This window comes from Saccopteryx leptura, chromosome 3, assembly GCF_036850995.1.
Source record: "Saccopteryx leptura isolate mSacLep1 chromosome 3, mSacLep1_pri_phased_curated, whole genome shotgun sequence".
Taxonomy (NCBI): Eukaryota; Metazoa; Chordata; class Mammalia; order Chiroptera; family Emballonuridae; genus Saccopteryx; species Saccopteryx leptura.
Window position 1 is genome coordinate 9,048,956 of NC_089505.1, and position 20,109 is coordinate 9,069,064.

A 20,109-nucleotide genomic window follows, 5' to 3' on the forward strand; every position below is an offset into this window, starting at 1 on the left:
CAGCCAATTCATTTGGTCACAAAGGGCTGCCAGGAGCAGACACACCCAAAGAAATGAAGGCCAAGCCCAGCCGGGGTGGCGGCCCTTCCTCACTGAGCGCCCGTGCAGCCCACCCGAGGAGTCAGGCCAAGGAGCAAGAGAGGACAGCCCTGGCCGAGGAGGAAACCCCCACGGGAATGTGAGGGCTTTGGAAATAAGCTAGACCCTTAAAACCCCAAAAATTCAAAAATCATTTCTCAAGTATACCGAGGATGGCTCTTTAATGCAACAAACCCTCATGTTTATGTAAGCTTCTCTGCCTCATCTTTGTTTGAAATTCAAGTTTTACTTTCCACTGGAAACCGCCAAATACTTCCCAGACTCTGAAATGAAGAAAAACACAGACCTCAGCAAAAGCATGAGTGTTTGACCAAAAATCCCATCGATAAGCCAGGAGAGGTTAGGATGCACCAAAACTGCAGTGCGGCCTGCAGGGCGCTCGGCCTCCACTGGTTGGAACCAATGTGATATTCCACTTGGAGACGGTGATTCCGGGGCAAGGTGGGAAAATCCAGCTATTGTCCATAAGACACCAGACAGCACAGGCATACTCCAAGATGTCAAAGCGTCCAGATGGTTGGCAACATGTGAGCGAAACACTGAAGTGACAGAGCTTTAAATAATTTTTCAAATGGACGTTGGGATCATATTTGCCAAATAATTATGACTCTTCCCTCAAGAAAGAAAAGAAAAAAGAAACAGAGAAAGTAAGGAGAGGTTGTTTTGCAAACTTGTGAAATAAAACTGATACTAGTGAACTTTACAGATGGCCCCTTGCATTTTCCACCGGGAAGGTTGGGCTGGACAGATACAGTCCAAGTATTAAAATAAGGGCCTGGCTCTTCTTTGACCTTTTCGCAGGATGGATGGGGCTCTGTGAAAGTGCTTTCCACAGTTGGCATGGCTCTCTAAAGATAACAGTATAAAAAAATCAAACCAAAACCCAAGTCTTTGGAGTCTTTAAACTTAAAGATACACTCCAGGGTGCTGGAAGAGCTTTGCAAACAGAACCCGTGACCCCACCACTGGAAGGCCACCCAGCACTCCCCCCCCCATCAGAGAGAAACATCAAGGCGAGCAGATGGCCTGGTGCCTCCAGAGACCAGGGGCAGCCAGGGTTCTCCAGACTTTATCCCTGGTCCACATTCCTCAAAACCCAATCAATTTCCCCCTGTCACTGGCTTCTGTCCCCAGGCCCAAAGTGTCCTGTACTGTTTACCTGCTAAGGCTGTAAGCCAGTACAGCGAGAAGCTAGAAGACTCTGAATGCCCTGGGCTGCCCTCAGCGTTTCCCTAATGAAAGGGGCACCAGCTGGCCCGCTGGCCGCCATGTGTCCTCCTGCTCACTTCTGCCGTGGCCTCCGCCAAACCTGAGCTCCGTGGTTGTCTCTGACCCCTCAGGCATTTTCCAGCATTTTGATAACAACAAAGCGTCATTTATTCACACAAAAAGGCAGCTTAGCATGCAGACATGCCAGTGTGCTTATAAGGGCACTAGATGGTCACCGAATACAATTGTGAATTACATTTTTGCTCCATCAGCTCAAAAGAGCCAAAATCCTTACGCACCGTTTGTGTGAGTCCATTTCCCGTCTCTCCAGACTACCAGCACCACTCCACCCCTCCCCCATCTCTGTACAGGCGTTCTCCACCTGGGGGAGCTTCAGGTGGCCGTGCGTCATGTGCGTCATGTGCGTCATGGAAAGAGGTGGTCCTCGCACGCACGTGGCTTCCGGAAACCACTCCCCTGGTGCTGCTCAGACGCTGGCCGTGCCCAAGGCCACCAGGCACTCCTGCTGACACATGGGAACTTCCGAAGGAAAGAGCCTCGACGTTGTACTTTCTCTCCTTTGTCCCCTTCTCCTCGGTAGTTGGCCCCCAGCCTCACACCCAAAGCGCCCCCAGCGCAGCCACAACCCTGTGATGCTGGGAAACCAAGACTGGGTTCCAAATGCTCTCTCCTTACCGAAGGGTTAAAGGCTCCTCATGGACAAAGTTTGCCTGGAATGTTCTAGGTTCTAGGTGGTTTATGTGTGTTTGGGGAAAGCAGGTGAAGAGAGAAAGACCCAATATTTGTTAATATCGTTTGCCTCGCTGCATTCCCCTTGGTTACCTTCTGTCCTTCCTTCCCCGACCCCCTCACAGGGGAAAGATCTACAAAGCAGAAGAACACAAAGATGGACAATAAAATAAAGCAGTATGGAATTCTGTTTCAAAATAACAAATGGCAAAACTAAAATCAAATTCTCAGGCCCAAAGGATACTCTTAAAATGAATCTGCCTTCTTCCTCAAGATGTTTTCCAAGACAGTGGAAGTTTTTATTAGTCCCATTCAGGTCAAGCTTCCCAACTAATGTGTAATAGTTTAGCAGCTTGGGTCGAGTTCAGACACTGCCATGGTAGACACTGTGGCTTGGGGTACCCCGGGGTCATCCCCAGCTTTTTCTTCTTCCCTTGCCTCCTTCTACATAGCAGCTGGGATGCAAATATTCATGGCCCTCAGCTGCCCTTGCAGCTAGGGGTGGTCATGTGATCAGTTCCCGCCAGTGACACATATGAGGAAGCTACTGCTACTGCCACTGTCAGAAAAGCATATGAAGGGGTCAGAATCTGCTGTCGTGGGCTTTTGACCTTTTATATCGTCTCCCTTTTTCCCTCTCTGGGGTGTCAGCAGGATACCTAGAGATGCGGTGGCCATCTTGGAACGTGAAGTAACAAGCCTGAGAGTGACGACCTGGCCTGGGATGGAACAGAGGAAAACTGGAAAGGTCCTGGGGCCCCGAGAGCCTCTGCTCCCGGGGTCATTGTGAGTGACTGAGCAATTCCCTTGCTTGGAGAGCCACTGTTACTCAGCTGCTATATTCTCAGCATTGCTACCTGGAGTCATCATATCTGGACCCATAAAGCCAAGTCACCTCTTCTCTTAGTTTCTAAATGAGGACTGCTTTGTTTTAACTTTTCTTTCTTTCTGTGTGTTGTTTCTAAGGGACCCACTCTGGGGATTTCATTTTGACAATGTCACTGCTTTCGTTGTCATTAAGCCATGGACTTGAGTAAGTGCATCTGTCCAGAGAAGGATGCGGCCAGAAATTAGAGTGAATTTCACCAGCAGAGCTGGAAGAATTCGATCATTAGGACTTAAGGTTGTAAAGCTCTTGGCCATTTTATTCAAAAACTACTGTTTCAGAAGGAAAAAAAAAAAAAAGCCTATTTCCCATCGGAGCCATGAACTTCCCAGAATGGTTTAGGGAAATAAAATTGGAGGAACTCCGTAGATATATTTATTTAGACCAACAATAAGAAAACAAGGGGCCCTGACCGGTTGGCTCAGCGGTAGAGCGTCGGCCTGGCGTGCGGGGGACCCGGGTTCGATTCCCGGCCAGGGCACATAGGAGAAGCGCCCATTTGCTTCTCCACCCCCACCCCCCTCCTTCCTCTCTGTCTCTCTCTTCCCCTCCCGCAGCCAAGGCTCCATTGGAGCAAAGATGGCCCAGGCGCTGGGGATGGCTCCTTGGCCTCTGCCCCAGGCGCTAGAGTGGCTCTGGTCGCGGCAGAGCGACGCCCCGGAGGGGCAGAGCATCGCCCCCTGGTGGGCAGAGCGTCGCCCCCTGGTGGGCGTGCCGGGTGGATCCCGGTTGGGCGCATGCGGGAGTCTGTCTGACTGTCTCTCCCCCTTTCCAGCTTCAGAAAAATACAAAAAAAAAAAAAAAAAGAAAGAAAACAAGGGGCCCCAAAGAGAAAATGCCTGTGGACGGGACGGGAACCCAGGACTCATGCCTGCTGTTGACCAGCCCCGGGGACCCTACAAGAAACCAGTACTTTCCAGGTTTCTGTGGGATCTTTTGCACATTCTTCAGATTCAGTTCGCAATTGAGAAATAGTTTCTTAAAGAATTACCATTGTTTGCTGGTCCAGCTTAAACTCAGCCTACTTATAAACTGCCTGACATGCCCGCCAAAAAAAACTCCCTAAAAGTTCATTCCTTTTCCCAAAATGTGAAAGTCATTGTCTAACTATGTTAAACACTTGGGCATTACTGTCGCTAAAATCACCACTCATCTTCCTCAGAAAGCTCCCTGAAAAAATATCCTTAGAAGACAGGCCAAGCAAGTGTTGCGGCGAGGTAGGGATGAAACAGGGTAAATGAACCCGACGGGACCAGAAGCCAGGCCACATGGGCCCAGTGACAACTCAGATTCCTAACCAAAAAAAATCACTTTTTAAAATATTTTTTTAAATTTAAAAATATTTCCGGTAACCACTTAATGGTTATGAATGGACATAGACAAATAAACTCTGAATGAAAAGGGGAAATGCACGGCACACCTGACGAGCAAAGAGGTGAGATTCTGCAGTCGGGCCACTTGTGACGAAGGAAACCAGAGAGAGAGGGGAGTGAGGGAGACTGCACATGTGTTGCGCACCTACTACACGCCAGCCGTTTCATTGCCTTCTCAAACAGGGTCTTTATTAAATACCTGCTATGTGGAAGATTCTGAGCCAAAGCACTGGGGATCCAGAGGTGATTAAAAACGATCAGTGGTGGCTCAGTGGATGGAGCTTAGACCCGGCACACCAGAGGTTGCGGGTTCAACCCCCGGTCGGGGCACATTCAAGAAGCAATCAATCAGCACACAACTAAATGGCATGACCAAGTGAACAATGAGTTGATGCTTCTCTCTCTCTCTCTCTCTCTCTTCCCTCCTACTCTCTCTCCCTTCCTCTCTCAAATCAATGGGAAGAATTTTGTTTAAATAGTTCCACATTATCGTAACTGTCAGTTGAGTCTCCCACCCTGTGCTGTGGTGCCCTATAAACGGGGAGTCTGAGTCTTAGAGAGCTAAGCGACTTGCCGAGGGCACAGAGCTCGTCACTGACAGCAGTCCAGCCCAGGCCTGTTTGAAATCATAGACTGTGCTCTTTCTATGATACTTTGTTGTCTCTCAGCTGTCCTTTTCACTAGAAGGGGCAAATGTAGGCCTGGAGAGAAATGAGAAGCAAAGGTCTGACGCTGGAAGTCAACAGCTGAAGGCGAATCCATTCACAGGGACGCACGAGCTCGCCGCACCGAACCAGCTTGTGTGCGTGTCAAGAAGACTCCATGTTGCCGAATCCTCATCTCTTGGTCCTTGACTTTCTCTACTTCCAACGAGCACTGAGGGCTTCTCCTCCTGGAAGCCTCTCTTCTCCTGCTCCCCTTCTTCCATATCCTGGGTCTCCTTTGGCAGAAATCAAAACATCCGAGTGCTCAGAGCCCAGGCTCGGGCCCCCCCTCTTCCTGCATGGCTCCCCCCTGAGCAAGCGCATCTGGGCCTAGGATTGCAAATACCATGCATGTGCTCTGACTCGGGCCCTGGTTTCTCCCTCAGAGCTCCAGTGTGTCCACTGTCTACCTGACGTCTCCAGTGGGACCCGAAGAGCAAAGGTGTCTGGGGCATGACTGGGGAGAAGGCCTTTTAAATCTGAAATATGAGGGATCAAGAGGAGAACCAGGAGACGAGTTGCATCGTGGGAGACCGGTGTAGAGAGCTTTTCAGGAAGCCGTCGAACCAAGTGGAGGCCGAGAAGAACCCATTTTTCTCTGTTGATAATGAGGACAGTGCCCACCACCACTCACAGCCCCTAACCAAAGCAGATATGCCACCGAGGTTTCTCTCTGCAAATCTCAAACTTAACCAGGCTCTTCTCTACAGCGGCCCTCAAAGGATGGATGTAAGAATAAAATGTGAAAAAAAAATCATAAACCACTCAACAAATGTCAGATACAGTGGGAGGAAGAAGGGCCACAGGAGAGCAGTGGCACCAGTGAAAACCCCATCCCGAATGACCAGCACGGTGCCCAGGGCCTGGGCTCTCAGCCGACCTCCCTCTTCCCGCGGCCAGAGCGGCTCTGGGCCCCCCTTTCCTCAGTCGTCCCTCTTCCCGCGGCCGGAGCGGCTCTGGGCCCCCCTTTCCTCAGTGGTCCCTCTTCCCGCGGCCGGAACGGGCTCTGGGCCCCCCTTTCCTCAGTCGTCCCTCTTCCCGGGGCCGGAACGGGCTCTGGGCCCCCCTTTCCTCAGTCGTCCCTCTTCCCGGGGCCGGAACGGGCTCTGGGCCCTCCCTTTCCTCAGTCGTCCCTCTTCCCGCGGCCGGAACGGGCTCTGGGCCCCCCTTTCCTCAGTCGTCCCTCTTCCCGGGGCCGGAACGGGCTCTGGGCCCTCCCTTTCCTCAGTCGTCCCTCTTCCCGCGGCCGGAGCGGCTCTGGGCCTCCTTTCCTCAGCCGTGGGAGATGCACTGTAAGTTAGAGTGTTGGAATCTTCAGAGTTGGGGTCCTCCTTTTCCTCAGCCGTGGGAGATACACTGTAAGTTAGAGCGTTGGAACCTTCAGAGTTGGGGTCCTCCTTTTCCTCAGTCGTGGGAGATGCACTGTAAGTTAGAGTGTTGACATCTTCAGAGTTGGGGTCCTCCTCTTCCTCAGTCGTGGGAGATGCACTGTAAGTTAGAGTGTTGGCATCTTCAGAGTTGGGGTCCTCCTTTTCCTCAGTCGTGGGAGATACACTGTAAGTTAGAGTGTTGACATCTTCAGAGTTGGGGTCCTCCTTTTCCTCAGTCGTGGGAGATACACTGTAAGTTAGAGTGTTGGAATCTTCAGAGTTGGGGTCCTCCCTTCCTCAGTCGCGGGAGATACACTGTAAGTTAGAGTGTTGGAATCTTCAGAGTTGGGGCCCTCCTTTTCCTCAGTCGCGGGAGATGCACTGTAAGTTAGAGTGTTGACACCTTCAGAGTTGGGGTCCTCCTTTTCCTCAGTCGTGGGAGATGCACTGTAAGTTAGAGTGTTGACATCTTCAGAGTTGGGGTCCTCCTTTTCCTCAGTCGTGGGAGATACACTGTAAGTTAGAGTGTTGACATCTTCAGAGTTGGGGTCCTCCTTTTCCTCAGTCGTGGGAGATACACTGTAAGTTAGAGTGTTGACATCTTCAGAGTTGGGGTCCTCCTTTTCCTCAGTCGTGGGAGATACACTGTAAGTTAGAGTGTTGGAATCTTCAGAGTTGGGGTCCTCCCTTCCTCAGTCGCGGGAGATACACTGTAAGTTAGAGTGTTGGAATCTTCAGAGTTGGGGCCCTCCTTTTCCTCAGTCGTGGGAGATGCACTGTAAGTTAGAGTGTTGACATCTTCAGAGTTGGGGTCCTCCTTTTCCTCAGTCGTGGGAGATACACTGTAAGTTAGAGTGTTGACATCTTCAGAGTTGGGGTCCTCCTTTTCCTCAGTCGTGGGAGATGCACTGTAAGTTAGAGTGTTGACATCTTCAGAGTTGGGGTCCTCCTTTTCCTCAGTCGTGGGAGATACACTGTAAGTTAGAGTGTTGACATCTTCAGAGTTGGGGTCCTCCTTTTCCTCAGTCGTGGGAGATACACTGTAAGTTAGAGTGTTGACATCTTCAGAGTTGGGGTCCTCCTTTTCCTCAGTCGTGGGAGATACACTGTAAGTTAGAGTGTTGACATCTTCAGAGTTGGGGTCCTCCTTTTCCTCAGTCGTGGGAGATACACTGTAAGTTAGAGTGTTGACATCTTCAGAGTTGGAAGGACACTGAGACAACCCAGTCCAGCTGCCCCTCTCCGGTCCGCCTCTCCACTGAGGTCTTCTGCACTTTGCAAGCTGGACTGACACTTCTAGCAGATTCCGACACGTCTTCCCCACCTTCAAAGGTAAACATCTCTGAGTGGGCTGTTCAGGTGGGCGACACAGAGGTGCTGATACAAGCAAACCAACCACAGACGTATAAGAAAGGCAAAGGTCTTCAGTCTCCGAGGGAGGCAGTGTGTTGGCACGTGCAACGGAGAGGAAGGGTGTGGACACCTGCTGTCAGCTGGTGCTACTGGGTGTCGGAGAGGTGGGGACGGGAGGTCTTCCCCAGCCAGGAGGACCAGAGGAAGGGCACTGGGGGGATTCAAGGAGGAGGACTGGCCACTGCTTTCCAGGGCTTGAATTTCAAGAGGACATTCTTGCAAGCCCTCTCTGTGACTCTGACCCAGCCTACCCTTTCCCCTCAGGATCCTCTGACTTGCTTCCTGTGATGAAAATTCAATGACAACTTCAGAGCATCAGCGGACTTTGTGGAACTCACCCCAGAGACCCCAAGTCAAAAATCCTTCATGTTCTGTAAGAGAGACATGCAGTCTGATCAGACAACAGCCTGAGTCTCGTCTCCCAGACCCCCCCTTCCCCAGGTGTTACAGTCACAATGTGGCCGTGACGCGGCGTGACAAGCTCCAGCTTGGGGCTCGGGAGCTACTGGCCTCAGCCCCTCCCTTCTCTTCTCTTTGGCTTTGGTTTGCTTGGACTCGGAGAGTTCATAACCACAGGAGATGCTTCACCTCTCCCAATCGGAAAATAATGGAAGGAAATTGGTGGGTGGGGTAGAAAATGGTATTTAAATCAGAGCAGGGCCAGCAGAAGAGAACATGGCGGCTTCCCACAGCGTAACATCTGGAAGAGTCACATGTTCTCTGGGAGAATGAGGCCGCCTCACCACACCACCTACAAGTCCTGACTAGAAAACAACATCTACACAGGGTAAAATCCCAGAGAACCACACACACACACACACACACACACACACACACACACACACACTCTGGACCATACCAGTGCTGGCTTCCTGACACACACTCTCTTTCTCTCTCTCTCTCTCTCTCTCACACACACACACACACAATGGACCATACAATGCCAGCTTCCTGACTGAGGTATTTATTACACTGTTGGTATAAGAGATTTTATATGGTTTCGCTCTGGGAGAAACCAGTGGAAGGCACAAGAATCTTCAGCTATCTCAAAAACATTAAAAAACCATTTGGAAAAGAATCTTTTATGCCGACAGCGAAGTTAAAAGCCCTGGCCCTCATGCCTGGGGAAAGAACGCCCCAGAGCAGAGGCCAGACACATGGTCACCCTCAGCACCCTCGGAACCCGACCCACGGCGAACACAGGGAGCAGCCCACTCCCGCGACAGGCACGCCAGCCTCGCACCTGCAGTGAGGAGCACCAGAGTGAGGACTGCACGATGGTGCCCTCACTGGTCCAGAGAGGCCGAGCTGCATTTTATAAAACGTGAGGAAGAGGTGGCACTGCCCTCATGAAACTGTGCCACGAGGCAGCTTCCCTCTGTCACCAGAGGACCCGCCCATTGTCATCAGCAGCCCCAAGCCTGGTCCTTCAGGGTGCAGCACACGGGGACCCGTCTGCCCAGCAGCCTGACCTGAAGGAGGTGGCTTCTGAGCTCCTCAGAGGCCACACTTTCCATTCGGGGCCTGGGCCTCTGTCACACTGCCCAGCCCTGAAGGTCGTGGCCACCGGAGAGTTCATCTTCAGACCACCTTGGTGTCAGCTCCAGTTATGCGCCCTAGATGCACACCCTGGTCAGACTGTGGACTGTGATGCTAACTGCTTCCAGCTGCAACACTGGTACTCAGGGGACCCACTGGCCACCTCTCTCCCAAGGACAGCACAGGCTCATCCCCGGCGGGGTCTGAGCGCTTTGTCCGGCCGTCTGTCTGTGACCAAACAGCTCTGAACCTTGGAATGAGTTGACTTTTAGGTGAGCTTCAGAGTGGAGCATCGCTATCCAGACTGTCAAAATCTACATAAATTATGTCCACTGATTTTCTCCGTAATGCAAGTGACTTAGCACCCAGAGCTACTCAGGGTTTTCTCCTTAGAAACCACAGTGAGTTCTGTCCACAGACCCCAAAGCCTTTACTGTGCTGTTCAGTGCTCTTTGGCTGCCAAGTCTGCCAGTCTGCCCACGTGTGACTGCACGGGACTCCCATTCCCTGGAGCCCATTCCAAAGTGGGACTGCTCTAGCATACAGGGGCCATTTCCGACAGGACTGAAGGTACAGACAGTCAGCTGGGTCTGTACTGGAATGAAGGACCCCTCCCCTAACCCCACATAAATAAGCAGATATAGAAGGACAGAGGCATCATCTGGCCTGACTCCAGAGCTGTCCTCCCCTCGGGGCCCGTGTGACCTTCCACCAACCCAGTGATGTGCCACACCATGGACACTCCTTCGGTAATGACGGTTGCTTTGGTCAAGCTCTAAGACCTTCCTGAGCTGCTGACCCCTCCAACCCTGAATGCCACTGTCACCCCAGGCTAACACTTTGCAGGGACCACCCAGAACTTCCTGTGTCTCAAACGAGTCACGTGGCTTCTTGCTTCTTTGCCTTCACGCATGCAACACGGTCTGTTCCTCCTCCTGAAATGTCCTTCCCGGCCTTCCTTCTCCGACTAATGCCCAGCCACTGTCAAAACCCAGCTCAAACATCGTTGTCCTGGACTGTCCAGCCTGCTTCCCCCTGGCACTGTCCTAACGTGCACCGCACTGTCTCCATCCTCTCCCCCACCCTCCGCCCCGGATTTAAATAGTCTGCAAAAAACAAACTTGAATTCTGGTTAAAAACACAAGGCTGGCAGGTTCAGAGTTGTGAATTCCATCATGAGGATCAAACATTCTCAGACAACCGCTGTATAAAATGTTGAAGGGTTTATACAACAAACTAGACCCAGGGCACTGGCCTGGCAGGCAAACTTGCCCCAGGACCCGCTAAGCAAAGGGCACTTCCCCCAGTGAGGACCTTGCTTATATCCAAATGCCAAATATATTTTGTAACAAGGGACAAGACTGACTCCAACTTCACCTTAAGTTAAGCCCTACTCGGGATGAACAGCTTCAGAGGGCGACACACCCGTTCTCAGCAGCCAGTGGCAACGGGAAGAGAGCACCTGACTCAGAAGGACGTCCTGAGCAAATCAGAGACGGTGGTGCCCCTCACCCCAGCCTAAATAAGAAAAGCAAGGGAAATACACAAAATGCCCAAACTAATGGGAAGAACCGGGAGCCTCCGCAGGAGGAGCCTGGGGTTTGGATCCAGAACACCAGGGTCCAAATCCTGGGACTGCCGCACGCTAGCTTTCTGAGTCTGGGAACACCGATTCAGCCCCTGAACCGAGACTGTTACCTACTTCACAAGCTTGCTGTGAACGTGAAAATGAAATGAAATGCCATACAGGGAAACGGTAAACCCGTGTGACACTTTTAACTGCTAGTTGTTATTAAAAAGAAGTTAAGATGCATACCTAAAAAAAAACCTCATAAAAATAAAGTTAAGTAGATTGTGCCTTATAGATTAGAATGCTATTATATTTTTGTCATTTACCACTTTCTCTCCATACAAGAGATCACGGTAGGGAACTGTGAGTCACCAGCTTGAGCCTCTTTGCAGGTATTTTGCTTTAGAATCTGCACTGAGCTCCCCAGATACAGAGAGTGCTCTGAGGGTGGAGGGGGATACTTAGACTGAGTAATCAAGCCTCACTGAAGACTGGCATTCAGTGCTCAAAAGGCAGTTGCCAGCCCTGGGTGTCCCCTGTCCCTCCACATTCCGCCAGGGGCTGCAGCTTCAGCCAGGGACCTGCTTAAGGGGCTGCTGACCCAGCTTTGGGTTTAGGTTTTCTCACCAACGATCAGCTGAAATTTACTAACACGTTAGGAAAACTGACAAAAAAGGAAAGGCAAACATTAAGGGAAAACCAAAGCAGATAACTGAACGTTTGACCTAACTCTCTTCTTTTTTTTTTTTTTTTCTTTTTCCCTTTTTCCCATCAGACAGTACGAATACATCCCAGTTCGCTAACTTTCTTCTTGACTCTAGAAAGCTCCTGGGGGCGGGGTGGGAGGGGGGGGGGGGTCAGAGGGAGGTGGAAACGCCGCCGGAAAGCCAGGAGCGCCCTCTAAGGGTTACGGGGCGCAAGCGCTGCTGCCCGCTGGGGCCGGAACGGAAAAGGGACAGGGACACATCTGGGAGAAAAAACTGCTCTCCACATGACATCACAAAGTTCTGTATCAAGAATTTCTAAAGTTTAACCATCTGGCCCATAGCGGAGAATTTTTCTTAATTCGTTAGTAATAACACAATTCCAAAGAAAAATGGATTAAATTCATAGTCCTCGTTATTAAGACAAGGATGACTTCTAGAAGAAAGGAAAAGAGGGTGTTCGCTCACATGGATGAGCTCCCGGGTTCCAAACGCTCGAGCACACATCTACTCAGGGGGTGACGGAAGTAATGAGACAGTCTGCCTCCCTCCCCCAGCTCCTCCCCCTCCTCAGAGACACCCGAGGTTTGAGGTTCTGACACACCCTAACGAAATATTCCGTGCATTAGTGAGTAGATACATGGCTAGTCTTTGATCTGCTTTATTTTTCTGCCTGTAAACACTCACCTCTATACTCTCTACTTAAGATAAAGCTCCTGGTGAGAGGTTTCATTGTAACTCAAGAAACCCCCGAAGTCCACAGGGAACAGTGACTTCTTGCTGTTCCGCGACCAGCAAGGCGCTAGGGGGCTCGTCTCCGAAGCCCACCCCCACGCTGCGATAGCAGGACAAGGGCCCCCGGGGATGTGCACGTCCTTGTCTCTGCAACCTGTGAAAGTGACCTCACTCGGCAGAAGAGACCCGGCAGGTGAGATTAAATTAAAGATCCGGAGGTGGAAGATTGTCCCCGGACCCAGTGCCAGCACAAGGGGCCTTGCACACGAAGGACCATACAGGAAAGTCCGACCCAGAGAAGGTGAGGCGTGGACAGAGTGGAGTGACCGCTGACAGGTCGTGAGTGGGGCCACCTGGGCGCCTCGACCAGCTGGGAATGGGGAGGCTGGGCTCTCCCCTCGAGCCTGCAGAAGGAGCCAGCCCTCGAGTTGAGCCCCCTGAGACCCATTTCAAACTTTAAAAGCTAGTAAGTGTGTCCGGATTGAAGCCACTGAGTTTGTGGTAATTTGTTACAACAGCAATGGGAAACTAATACAGCCTCCACCCTTCCCTCCTCCCCTCCCTCGCGTCTCCCCTGCCTGATTTCAGGGAATGGGCCTTTATGGCTTAAACAGACAGATGCATGGTCTTGGTAAGACGCTCTGGAACTGTCCAGTGATAGCTTTCCTGGGCATGAATTGTCTCTCTGCAATTCTGTGACAGCCTCTAATTCCACAGTGATGAACTGTGTGCTCAGCTGATAAATAAAACTGGTCTTTCAGCTGGGTGGGCTCCAATGCACAGAGTACAAGGGGCATATTCACCCCTCCTCTCAAAGAGAACAGACATAGGAGGGAACACTATGGAGCTGGAGGGAGGCTGGGCCACGGGAAAGCCCCTGAGGGCGTCTAATGATGGAAGGAATCTGCCCATTGGCTTAGTCCAGTGGAGACGGACTACGGGGCCAAAGGCCACATGGAGGGGAAGGTCAGCGCCAAGACTTCAACCCCGGAGTCCTGATGCTGAACCGACTTCCCTTCCGGAAACCAGCAGTCATCCAGCTTTCTGTTCTCCGGATTCCTTCTACTCTCAGACTAATGAGGATCTTACAGAGAGTGTTCATGTGGGTTTTTATCTCTCAATAACTACTGACTAGAAATTAAAACTAAGAAGTGTTCATTCATTTATTTTTAAAAGAGCAATAGTAAACCATTACATGTTGACATATAAAAAACAACAACTGTATTTTATAAATAAATAAAAAATGGCTGCTTTCCAAAACAAAAAGAAATCATGAGAAAGGTGTCACTGTTGTGCACTTTGGCGAATCTCTTTAACAGGAGACAGAAGACACTTCAGTCTCCTGCAGTGTGTTGTTTCGGTGAAAGCGCCTGAAGAAAATCTGGCCTCACAGGGGTATGCAGTTGGAAAAATACTGACACAGCCTATGGGTGACCTGGGGAAATCTTTGATGCTACACCAAAATTCATCAAGGAGCAGTTTCTTCAAGGTTAGTTACAATGTAGAACCTGAAACCCTGTGAAAAATTATTTCACATTTTGTTATATTAAAAATCCACTGGGCTCCCTTGAACTTTGGATGGGTCATTTAGCCAGCCAAGATTTTGTAACACTCTGCCTTGGTCACTTGGCTTTACTTGGTTTACTTGGTCATGCAGATCCCTTAAATGTTGACGTGTTTTGTAACACAGTATTTAAAAATCACATTCGTTTATATCACCACGGATCTTGTTGCAAAAGGTTTTAAGTATTAAAAAGCTTTCAAATGTATGATGTGAGAGATGGCAAAATTTCTAATTTTCACTTGAAAGCTCAAATTTTATCACTGGCAAGATAAACCAGCGGTTATTTTACTAGAAGTGGCAAGCCCCGCTTTCTTCATTTTTGAGACGTTGTCTGCCAAATGCCCAAGTCAGAATAACTGGCTTGTCTGTAGTCATTTTTTCTGGTAAATATGGTGTTCTTGGAGCTAGTTCAGTTTACAACTCAAACTATCAAACAAGTGCTTTTCCTTGGGATTCCCACTGAACTTGGGTAGTCAGCACCCAAGTGCTTTGTGTGTCTTATTTCTTCACACAAAATATTAAAAGGACGTGCATTCTAGGGTAGAGATTTGGTAAATTTTATAATTTTTAGCCTGACCAGGCGATGGCGCAGTGGATAGTGTATTGGCCTGGGATGCAGAGGGCCCAGGTTGGAAACCCCAAGTTTGCCAGCTTGAATGCGGGCTTATCAGGCTGGAGTGCTGGCTCACCAGCTTGAGCCGCGGGGCCGCTGGTTTGAGCGTGGGATCATAGACATGACCTCATGGTTGCTGGCTTGAGTCCAAGGTTGCTGGCATAAAGCCCAAGGTTGCTGGCTCGAGCAAGGGGTCACTCACTTTGCTGTAGCCCCCTAGTCAAGGCACATATGAGAAAGCAGTCAATAAACTAGGGCACTGCAACAAAGAATTGATGCTTCTCATCTCTCTCCCTTCCTGTCTGTCTTTCCCTATCTGTCCCTCTCTCTGTCTCTCTCACTAAAGAAAATAATAACTTTTACTGTTGCACTAAGGGTATTCTTAATTGAAACTGGCATATCTTTTCTGAACTTCAAAGACTGAAAATGAGATGCCCTCTAGTTCATTGTGGTGTCAATGACTAGATTCATGTTAAAACACCAGCAGTTTTACCCACCAAGCGTTTACACCTTCTCTGCAAATGTCAACCTGTTGGAAAGTACCTTAGTATTACTTTGAAAACAGGTTTGACCTTGCAGATTCCCTAAAAGGGTCTTTAAGCTTTAAAGAAAAAAAAATTAAAATCACCTATAACTACACTAAAATAAGGTATCTTAATGTATCTGCTCTAAATGTATCTGAATGTGTGTATCTCCATATATTTTTAGAAAAATGTTTCCCAGCAAGCAACATCATGGAGTGGTGGGGGGCATCCCTTGTTTATTTAGTTTCATGTTTTAATTGACCACCAAGTTGAAGGGTTTATTTAGATCCTCAGTATGTCCTGCAAATCATCTGTCTTAAGGAATGTCCCTCTGAACTGTGGTGGTCTGTCACTATTACTGTGGCTCTAAGTGATTTCGTGACAAGGATTCTAGCCCCAAAGGTTTGGGGGTCGGGGGGTGGCCTGATTCGAGCAGCTTGCTGAGTCCATGCACTAAGTCAGACAGAGAGCACTGTGGCCGTGGCCTTGCTGTCAGACTCGGAATCAGGCAGGAAGCCTGCCAGTGCAGCAGATGAAAGAACTTATTTGCCCCATGATCTCTTTCACAGAGTTCTCTGCAGGTTACGCCTGTTTCTCCCTTCGATTATTTCATCTAAACACAGTAACTATTCACTTCAAAATGTGCTTTTCTCCCTTTGTCCACTTCTAGTCTGGTCATCACTTGACTGCACATCCCACGTCAACACACCGGAGAGAAGCGCCCACAGGAGTTCGAGCTGCAACGTTTCACGGCTCAGCAGTGCGGAGAGCAGAAGGCCAGGGAAGGGACAGTGCCCAACGGCCGGGTTCCGGGAGACGTCACCCCAACCCTGACACGGCGCGCTCACGCGGCACCGGCCCCAGGCAGGTGGCAGTGGGGGCTAACGGGCAGGCAGCTGTAATCGTCACAGAGCCCGCTTGGCACTGGTTCCGTCTCAGTCCCTTTTCTGAAGCAAAAGCTTTTACAACATTCAGAAATTTTTAATTTAGAAAAAAATAACAAGAGCCATGGTGGGGAAGTCAAAAGACTTTAAAATAGTTTTATTCTTGTTAAATACTGTACAAAATATTTAGTGACTGCTTTACTAGAGACTGCTTATCGAGAGGAAAACAAAACCGTCCCCTGGAACTCTTTCAGGGAAGAAAGTGGCACCTGGCATCCTAGCACCTGGCCGTTAACCCCGAGGCAAGCATTGTGCATGACTGCCCCCCTGAAAGAATCACAGGGCGATGCGATCCCCAACTTTCCCCCTTCCCCCTGCAACAAGAGAGCAACAGGGACACTAAATAGCATCATTTAAAAAAGAAGAAAAAGAAGAAGTCCTCACTGGAATCACATCTGAATCTCTATAACCCAGCTGGGAGGGAACTGCATGGACAAAAATGCCCGACTTCTTGCATTCCTGCAAACCGATGACATGATTAAAAGCCACACAGTTTCAAGTGTGAAAATGCCTGCACAGGGAGTGGGTGCAAGGGCCGCCAATGTCTCCGGGATTACAAAAGAACCACCACCAGCTCGTGTCTCTGCGGGAGACGCACAAGAAACCTGACATTTTCTGAAAAGCGTTGCTCACATTTCGCCCCCCAGAAGCAAACACATCCATCCCATTTCCAGCCTCAGCCTTCCCGGGGGGAAGGGTGAGCTTCTCCTCACCGGACTGTCCTACCCTCCTCTCTCCGCTCAAGGCAAACGTTACCTCGGGGCCCCTGAGTTCCCACCCGGGCACGCTGACTCCGTAAACGCAAATGCGCGGCTTCCCTAGGCGCCAAGGTAGCACCCGCCCGCCGCAGCTCGATGCCTGTCCCCGCGCGCTCCTGGGACAGTCCTGCCTCTCTGCCACCAACGGGCACCCTAGCTTCGGGGCAGGTGGACGGGAGCAGAGAAGGATGCCGCGGGGAAATTCTGGGCAAAGGAAAGCATCAGCCCACCTCCGCCACAACGCCGGCCTCTCCTCCCCGCACCCCACTTCTGCCTGAATCTCCCCGGGAAGTTAGACGGCAAAGTCTCCCGGCCCCTGGGCGTTCCTGTCAAAGCTTAAACTGCGGGCACTGAGGTCCCCTGGCGCCGATGGCGGATGTCCCGGCTCCCTCCTCCCGCGCGCGCGAGCGGCTCCAAGTGCCCAGACTCCGTGTCTACAGCGGCCCCTCCGCGCCCTGACCCACGAGCGACGAGGACGCACAGGTTAGTGACACGACAGGACACGCAGCCAGCACAGAGCGGGGTGGCAGTCCCCGCAGCGACAGACGGGGTGGGTGGTGCACGGAGCAGACAGAGAAGCGGTGAGGAGGCGCGGAGAGCCGGGCAGCCCAGCCCGGGCTGCGCGTACCTGGAGCCCCCGCCGAGGAGGCTGCGGGCAGCAGCGCCGCCAGGAGCAGCAGCGCCGCCCAGGGCAGCAGGCGCTCAGCGCGCGGGGGCGCCCCGGCCTCAGGCGCCATCGGGAGCCCCGGGTGCACGGCGGGCCGGGCGGGGCGGGGCGGCGGGTCTGGGGGCGCTGGGCCGGAGTCGGGGAGAGGCGTGCTGCGGCGCTGCCGTCGGGTCCCCGCCGTCCGCGTAGGGGTGTGCGCTCCGCGCTGTGCCCGCCGCGCCCCGCTCTGAGCTGATCTCTCCCGACCCGCGTCCCAGCCGCCCAGCTCTGCACTGAGGCCGCCAGCCACCCGCCGCGCCTTTTAGCCACATGCGGGCGCCCCCTGCCGGCGGCGGGGCGGCGGGGGTGGCAAGGGCGCACGGCGGCGGCCGGGGCTCAGAGTGCGCGATCCACCCCACCCCCACCCCCCGCCTCGGCCCAGCTTGGCATTTCTGAAAATCCCGTGACTGCTGTTCAGGACGAAGTGGCCGGGAAAGTTCCTTCCATTGACTAACCTCTGTCTTTTTCTGCCTTGGAAAATGGCCCATCGCATCCATTCGCTGCCAAGCCTATGTGTCCCCTTAAAATTTAAGGCTTAAATCAATACCTCTGGTTTCAACGTTGGGGCCAGGGGTCAGGACCCTTGCGCTCCATCTGCACGTTGCGGTATTTCCTTGGGCTCCCCCGGCCTCCTCCACACCCAGTGCACCCAGGAGAGGGTGTTATGGTCCCTAGAGGCTGTGGCCCCTGCTGTCTGGTCAGTGGAGTGCATCCACTGGTTTGAGAGGCAGCCGTCCCTAAGGACGCGCGAGGAGTCCAGGCCGAGGAGTCGGCTGGCCTTGCTTCCTCCGATTCCTCTGATGTTAACGCTGCCTTAGGGTCTCCCTTTCCGGGGATCCCACCTGTCTGAGGTCAGCTCCCCGCCTTGGGCGCCTCTGGAGTTCCACGTGGGGTTCAGCACTCTCCATACACGTGACGGGCATGGCATTTCTACGTGGTGGGGCAGATTTGAATGCTGTTCTCATGCTTCATGTGGAAAAATGAAAACCAAGTGCAAATGGTTTTCAAAACTCCAGCAGCGTCCTGAAAGCACGTGTCTCATACCGTCAGCTGACATCATCTTGTTCTGGCGTCAGTGGGGCTCTGGTGGTTCTTTAATTCCTTTTCAAGCATCACGTTTGAACACATCATACACACGTGGTGATGTGCACAGAACTTTTAAAGTGGCACGGGAGAGAGACTCCTCACCGAGCCCGAGCGCCCGGGGAAACTCGCTGACTCAGACACAACGGGACCGGAGGGAAGCCGTCTCTGGACTCCGGGAACAGAGGGGACAGGCGGAAAGAGAAGGTAGAGGCAGGCATGCACTCTTCAGTTTGACCCTGGAGAAGAAAAGGACACAGACTGCTTCTCACCAGCAGTACAATAAAATCGTGTTTACTAAAAGTTTCTTGAGCGGTATCCATTTTGTTCTGGTCCTCACAGCACCCTTTGAGGGGCTAATTTGATTTTACGAAGAGAAAGCCGAGTCCCGGAGAGGTGGGATGGCCTGTCCCCCCAACAGCAGGGGCTGGTGAGGGCGAGAGACCAGGGAGGCCAGGGCAAACCCTCTGACTCCGAGGGCACGTCCGCTGCCGTGGCACCTGGGCACCTCCACACCTCGCTTCTCTCTCAGATGTTCGATGGCGGCCCCAGGGTCAAGGCAGAGAGCGCGGGAATGTTCCACGTGCCCCGTGTCCAGTTCAGACTCATCAGAAGCACGTCCTTATCATCCAAACAGTGAGCGGTCCTTCCTGGCAACAATTACACAAGACCTCAGTATCACATCATTCATCTCCCGCAGGGTTTGGAAGGTGTGGGAAAGAAATGGTGCTCCTCAAAAAAAAAAAAAAAAAAGAAAGAAAAGAAAAGAAAAAACCCTGCCATAAATCCATCATTGCCTGAAACACGCTTCCTCTGCACAGAAGTCCTAACTTGTTGCCAGGCAGTGCCAAGGCAAGTTCTCTTGTACAAATACACTGGGAATTAGTGAAACCTAAAGGATTAAGATGTCAGATACCCAGCCCAGCATATGAACTGTTAAGGACTCAAATTGAGAATGTGTCTATTGCCATGAAGTAAAAGCCCACAGGCCTGCGGCCTCGCTTTCTGCCGTGGGGTCCAGGCGCCCTGCAATGGAAGCTGCTAGGTAGTCCTGTTCTGTCGTCTGCCACTTGTCTATGGGCACAGGGCTTGTCTATGGGCACAGGGCTTGTCTATGGGCACAGGGCTTGTCTATGGGCACTGTTCCTTTACATGACCTACAGAACACCTATTTTTGTGTCAAGCAATGTGTTAGGATCTGAGGATAGGAATGTGACTGAGACTCGGGCAGCTCTTGCCTCCAAGAGCTCACAAAGTAACAGAGAAATACGCCCCCTAGATGGCCATGATTGTTAGGCCGTGAAGCTTATGGGAACTGTTCTAAATGTTGCCTGTCTCTTCTCTGACTCCCTCTTTTCCCCAGGACTCTCTTAACCGTGTGTGTACTTCTATAGGCAGACATCGGGGTGCATTCACTCTAACGCTGTGGAATTAAAAAGCTCGGTCTGGGGAGGAGGCATTCATAAATCAGGGTGGGACAAGATCTCTGAATGTTCAGTCTTCACGTTGCAGTTGGCAGATTTAGAAGTTGGCCCAGGCGCTGTGCTGGGAAAACACACGTCTGG

The 20,109-nt window shown here is 51.5% G+C and overlaps 1 protein-coding gene across 2 annotated transcripts in view; it reads right to left on the reverse strand.

Annotated features, from left to right (window-relative positions):
• Positions 1-17,708, reverse strand: part of FNDC1 (fibronectin type III domain containing 1) — a 92,609-nt gene extending 74,901 nt beyond the window's left edge. For both annotated transcript variants that reach the window (XM_066372916.1, XM_066372915.1), the window contains exon 1: positions 17,384-17,708. In XM_066372916.1, the coding sequence (XP_066229013.1) occupies positions 17,384-17,492 (109 nt within the window). In that variant the 5' untranslated portion in view covers positions 17,493-17,708. The remainder of the gene's footprint in view (positions 1-17,383) is intronic.
• Between the last annotated feature and the right edge of the window lie 2,401 nt (positions 17,709-20,109).